Source organism: Gekko japonicus, unplaced genomic scaffold, assembly GCF_001447785.1.
Source record: "Gekko japonicus isolate JY-2015 unplaced genomic scaffold, Gekko_japonicus_V1.1 scaffold1430, whole genome shotgun sequence".
NCBI classification, from domain to species: Eukaryota; Metazoa; Chordata; class Lepidosauria; order Squamata; family Gekkonidae; genus Gekko; species Gekko japonicus.
Genome location: NW_015176014.1, coordinates 31,712 through 37,673, shown reverse-complemented (window position 1 = coordinate 37,673; position 5,962 = coordinate 31,712). Strand labels below are relative to the sequence as shown.

Sequence of the window (5,962 nt, the reverse complement as noted above, 5' to 3'; positions counted from 1 at the left end):
GAACCGCTGGCTGAAAAAACCCACCTTTTATGGCAATCCCACAGGGTTTTCAAGGCAAGAGGCATTCAGAGGAGGTTTGCCATTGCCAGCCTCCGTATCATGATCCTGGTATTCCTTGGAGGAATTCCATCCAAATACTAGCAAGGGCCAACAATGCTTAGCTTCTAAAATCTGGTGAGCTCAGGCTAGCCTAGGCTATCCAAGTCAGGGCAAAAGATACACACATGTAAGCATACATATAAAATCCTTTTCCCCTCAATAGCCAAGTTTGTTGTCTTGCCCATAGGATGCCCTTGAACTCCTTTTGACTCAGTGCCTACAAAAGGAAACCACAGTCGTTTGAAATAGAGCTAGAAGAATGGCTGAGGCGTTAAGCTCTGGGTCTCCTGTTCTAGTTGCCAGGGTTCCGGTCTTCACTGAGCTCTTGTGTCACCTCCTTGTTAGCATATTTATCAAGCAGGCAGTTGCCATTAATAGTTCCTGACCTGTGTGAAAGAAAATAGAGTGAAAATAGAAAATAGAGTGAGATTTGTAGGAGCAGCCCAAATAAACAGGATTTAAACCCCTGAATTCCTGCCTCTAGGGTCATCTCCCAAGGCTAGAGGTGTTGGTAACTGTTGGCAATCATTGTTTCCAGCCTTAGATTATTGTACATCCTCTGCCTGCTTTGCTGGGCCAAGAATGTGTCTGCTGGAGAGGCCTTGCATGCTCTTCCCTTTGAATGTTTTAGGCCTTAGAATTAAGTTATTCCGTGCACTGATAGAATTGATTTTATTTCTCTTCTGCGTGGGACAGATTGACCTGGCAGAGCAGACCCGACGTATGCAGAAGCGACAGCGGACAAGGAAGCAGCTGAGTCAGCTCTATCTGTTGCGCTTGCTAATTAATGGTGTCATCTTGCTTCTGATGGCTGCTGCTTTTTATTGCATTCACTTGGCCACAGAGGTTTCCCAGGTAGGCTGGCTCTTCCTTCCTAATCCGTGTCAGCTCCATAGCAAGACTATTAGCAGCTGAATCTGGATCTGGACTTCATGTTCTCCAACCCAGATCAGTTGCTAGGGCTCAACTGGAGGCTTGAGTTGCATGATGGCTGGAGCCTCTGTCAAGCTCGTGCCTCGCTTGTCATGGACTCTGTAGAAGAAGAAGAAGAGAAGAGATTGGATTTATACCCCGCCCTTCACTACCCAAAGGTGTCTCAGAGCGGCTTACAAACTCCTTTCCCTTCCCCTCCCCACAACAGACACCCTGTGAGGTAGGCGGGGCTGAGAGAGCTCTGACAGAAACTGCTCTTTTTCAAGAACAGCTCTTATCAGAACTACGGCTTGCCCAAGGTCATCCAGCCAGGTGCAAGTGGAGGAGTGGGGAATCAAACCCAGTTCTCCCAGATTAGAGTCTGCGCACTTAACCACTACACCAAGCTGGCTCAAGGGTTAATTGCTTCTCTTTCCTCTTTCTCTCAGCTGTTTATCCTTCTGACTAAAAGGGGGGGTTATGGGAGTGTGTGAGTGTCGGCTTGCACAGTGCCTTGGAAACACATTATCTCAGCGCCCACTTCGACCTTGGGTGCAGGGAACTCATAGATAGTGCAACGGCTGGTAACAGGTGTGGGGGGCAGTATATTGGGGCAGTTTAGATCTTTGGTGGGCTGCAGGCAAATATTGATTGGGTAGTGTGCTTAAGGGGGATCTCCTGCAGATTGTATAGGTTCAGTCCTGGCACCTGGGTGTCAGTTCTGACACAGAATCTGTCCACACATGGAACCTGTTTCATGTTTCAATAAACAAATCTTGCTGACACAAGCGTGTGGTGAGAGTAACTGCGTCCAAGAGCTGACATAGTGTCAGAACTCCTCTCTTCCCTCGACCTGGTGCACCACTGACGTGATGAGCACTGGAAGCGAGGAGCCAGACACAGAGACCCTTCTGGGGTCATCCGGTGGCACCATGCTGCCTGAAGGAGAACCGCGAGGTCCTGCAGTGAAACCAAAGGGCTGGTGGACAGAGTGGGGAAGGTGGGATGCCCCAGACTGGGCAGGAACCCGCTGCCTGAGTAGAGGCCGTGTCATCAGCATGGACACTGAAATCACCCAGGACTATCAGTCTAGGATGTTCCAAAGCCCAGCCTGATACGGCCTCAACCAGGGACGGTAGGCTATTGGCTGGTGCGTTGGGCAGTCAGTCAAATTGCCACACTCTCCTCGGCTTCCCATACCAGGCCAACACACTCAGTGCCTGTGATCCTCGGCGGCGGGAACACCCTGAAGGTGTAAGCCTCCCTGATGAATTTAGAAAACATAGCTGTTTTAAAGACAGAGTTAAAGAACCTTATCAATTGGCTACATTACAGAAGAAGACAATAGAAACAAAATGTACTTTACAGTTGAACAAACATAAACATAAGATGTTGTGAGAATATAATACATAAAGAGTTCAGTTCTTCTTTCTTCCTTTAAAAATACTCCAATTATTAAAGTATAATTGCTTATATTCCTTACTAAAATGGAGGTAAAACTTTATAAAGTCTTGCTATTATTCCAGATTCTTTGCTAATAGCTCCATACAAAAGGAAGAGAAAAAGGGACTATATATTTCTAGATCACTAAAGTCCAAAAACAGCTGAAGCCAATTCTTCTCCAATTTTTTATTCCACAGGGAAAATTATTACAGTCTCAGACAAAAGCCTTCTCTTTACTTTTTTGCCCAGGAAGCCATTTAAAAATCACTTGAAGTTCTTTTTGTGGCTGCTGCCAGAGGAAGGGGGGGGGGGACCAGAAAGAGTTCTTCACCCCTCAGTTCCTTTCTCTTTTTAAACTTTAAAGGGGCTTTATCGTTAAGTAGATTTTCTGTTGTTGCTTTTAAGCATACTCATGGTGTTGTTCTTCATCGATGTTATGGATGAGGTTCCAGTTTCTTCCTCTCTGTGGTAGTCACAACTCAGTGCCCATATCTGACATGGGCACGCTTGGTCGGCTCCTGCGTTGGGGCACTCTCAGACTTCCACCCGCTTGCTGCTGTGCACGAGGAATCCAAGTCAAGCCCTTTGCAATGAGCTTCTCTTCGGGAAGCTCACTGGAGTTTGGGATCCCCTGAACCCCTCTAAAAGAGCCGCTGATCCGGCCGTCACATGGAAGCTCTCCCCGATGCAACCGTTCTCGTTGCGCCAAAGCCCCACCCTCCTCATTCTATCTCATGAGATAATGCTTTTCTATTATTTCTATATTGGGCAAGGTCTCCTTATTTCCAACCAGCACCCCTAAAGGCTGCTTCAATGTATCAGGTCCTGGGGAAGGACCAGAGGTCTGAAACACTGGAAAAATTACCTAGGAAAAGTGTTGGACTTCTTGTATATTTATGGACTTTTTGTATATTTATGGAGTTTTTGTATATTTATCTTGTATATCAGTTCTTTGGCTTCTGCATATTCCTGTGATGGATTGTATGGTGATTTACTTCAGACAATAGATGCATTTCACTTTAAATGAAGTCTCCTTTGTGAATATTCTGTGGGAAATTCAGCTCACAGTTGTTTGTTGTGGTTTTGTTATTCTTTGCTACTTGTTACTGTGTGCTGTACATTTGTTGTTGTATATTTGAATGGGGAGCTCCACCAGGTGGTGGAGGATTTTTTTGGGGGGGGTGGTGGAGGAAATTTTGGACTCTAAAATCATGTTGGGCTGTCTGTATTCCTTAATCAAATGGCGTGATTTTGACCCCAGTCACAATGAGTGGGTTTTGGTAGATCATGTGAATGCCAGACAGCTGGTTCTGACACATAATCTGTCCACGCTTGGAACCTGTTTCACTTCTCAATAAACAAATCTTGCTGACACAAGATTGTGGTGAGAGTAACTGTGTCCGAGACCTGACAGCCTCCTATGTAACAGCCAGAAGATGCTGCAGGAGAAGGCAGAAGGTTAGCTGCCAGAGCTGGATCAGGGACTTTGAGCTCTTTGAGTGTATACCAGGGCTGACCGATGTAGGTAGGGGCTTTTCATTGGCTGCCGATTGCAGTGGTCAGTGCTGCACACCCTTTTTTTCCCTTGCTGTACCTGAGAAGAGCTTTGAGACTTGAGCACTCATGTAGTTCTGGATAGCTCACTCAGTTATACCCCCAATAACCTCCAGCCTCCAGATCCCTGAGAGCCAACTCCTTAACAGGCAGTTTACTTGAACTGCCCTTCATGCTAGTTCACTTACAGGCTGTGGGACAGAAAGTAGTGAATTGTGGTCATATGCTAAACCAGCCACTTGGATCCTCATGGTGTGCAGGCAGGATAGATTACCTTCCACAAGTGATTATACTGTTGCACGTAGGGTCACCATGCAATGAATGGCCAAGTTAATTCTCGAACAGGAGTCTCACTGGGACAAAGTCCCTGGGTTCTGGGAGATGTAACTGTGATAGAAACATCCCATATCCATAAGTATACCATTATCTCTGATTTCTCTGTTCTCAGCAAGATGCTTCCAGCTCCAGTGTAGTGAACCAGTACCTGCCACCCTTGGTTATCTCCATAGCGAATGTTCTCCTGCCTTTTCTTTTCCATGCTCTGGCCCAGTTGGAGGGCTGCTCTCCCAACACTGAAGTTAACCTCACCCTAGTCAGGTAGGTGCTTCCGACCTCAGTGGCAACAGATATTTCTTGTGGCAAGAAGAGTTTACAGGGAGGAAGAGCTTACAGACTTTGTGGTGTTAGTTTAAAGGTTTCACTTCCCTAAAATAGGATGTACAAGTTAGCCCATGACAGATTAAGAGAAAACTGTGAACAATCAAGGAGAGGTTGATACTCTTGAAGTCAAGCAAAGCTTTGGGCAGACAGAAATCCATCTTCTCACTTACAATTCAAACAACAGTTTAGGGCAGTGTTTTTTCTGCTGGTTTTTAACTGTTATGAGATTTTTGATTAGGGTATTACAGTATTTATTTAGAAACCACTTTGAGTGTTCTGGAAGTAAATAAATACATAATTCCCTCCCAACCGCTTTATCCACAATGAACAAAACATTATATACTTGAACATTCGACAAACCTCTTTAAAAAAACTGTCCCGAATAACTGCACAAAATAGAAATTGGTTAAAAGGAGGGAAGCAAAAAGTGGGACTGCTATGGAGAGTTCTGGCAATAGAAATAAGTAGTGGGGCCCCACAGAGATTGGTATTGGGACTGGTGCTATTTACATAAATTTGTACATGAATTATCTGAAATGAAGTATGAGCAGCAAACTGGCCACAATGGCAGATGACACCGTGGTTTTCAGTATGATGTAAATAGACTGTGAAGAGCTCCAGCAAGATCTTTCCAAAGCATGTGAACGAATAACAAAATGACAAATTAGGTTAAGGCATTATTAGGAAAGAAGAAGAGTAGGATTTTATACCCCGCTTTTCTCTAAGGAGTCTTAAAAGTGGTTTACAATCTCCTTCCCTACCTCTACCAGCAGCAGGCACCTTCTGAGGTAGCCGGGGTTGAGAGAGTTCGGAGAGAACTGTGACTGGCCCAAGGTCACCCAGCAGGCTTCATGTGGAGGGGGGGGAAATCAGACCCCATTCTCCAGATTAGAATCTGCCAGTTTTAACCACTACAACATGCTGGATCTCTAGGGGATAGAAACAAAATTACTGCTGTTGTAATGTTCTTGTATAGAAACATGGTGCATCCACATTTGGAGTATTATGTACAGTTCTCATTGATATATCTCAAAAAGGATATTACAGCAGTGAAATGAGCAAGAGGTAGGAGCCCCTTCCTTATGAGAAAAGACTAAACAATCTTTCACATCCCTTCTGGTTCCTTTTTCTACATATATACATGTTTATCTGTTTGTGATAAGAACGTAGTGACACTTTAATGCTATGCTTATTTTTTACCTAATTTCAGTGTTTATAGAAAGGACTGTATATGTTTTTGTGATTAAAGGAAACTTTAATGCCAAAACTTTTGAAAAAAATATTAATACCAACC

At 44.6% G+C, this 5,962-nt stretch overlaps 1 protein-coding gene across 1 annotated transcript in view; it reads left to right on the top strand.

The window, feature by feature from the left end:
- Positions 1–5,962, top strand: part of TMC8 (transmembrane channel like 8) — a gene marked incomplete at its 5' end in the record, with an annotated part of 28,677 nt that overhangs the window by 16,246 nt on the left and 6,469 nt on the right. The window contains 2 exons of the mRNA XM_015426565.1: positions 796–954; positions 4,457–4,605. Coding sequence (XP_015282051.1) covers positions 796–954; positions 4,457–4,605 — 308 coding nt within the window. The remainder of the gene's footprint in view (positions 1–795; positions 955–4,456; positions 4,606–5,962) is intronic.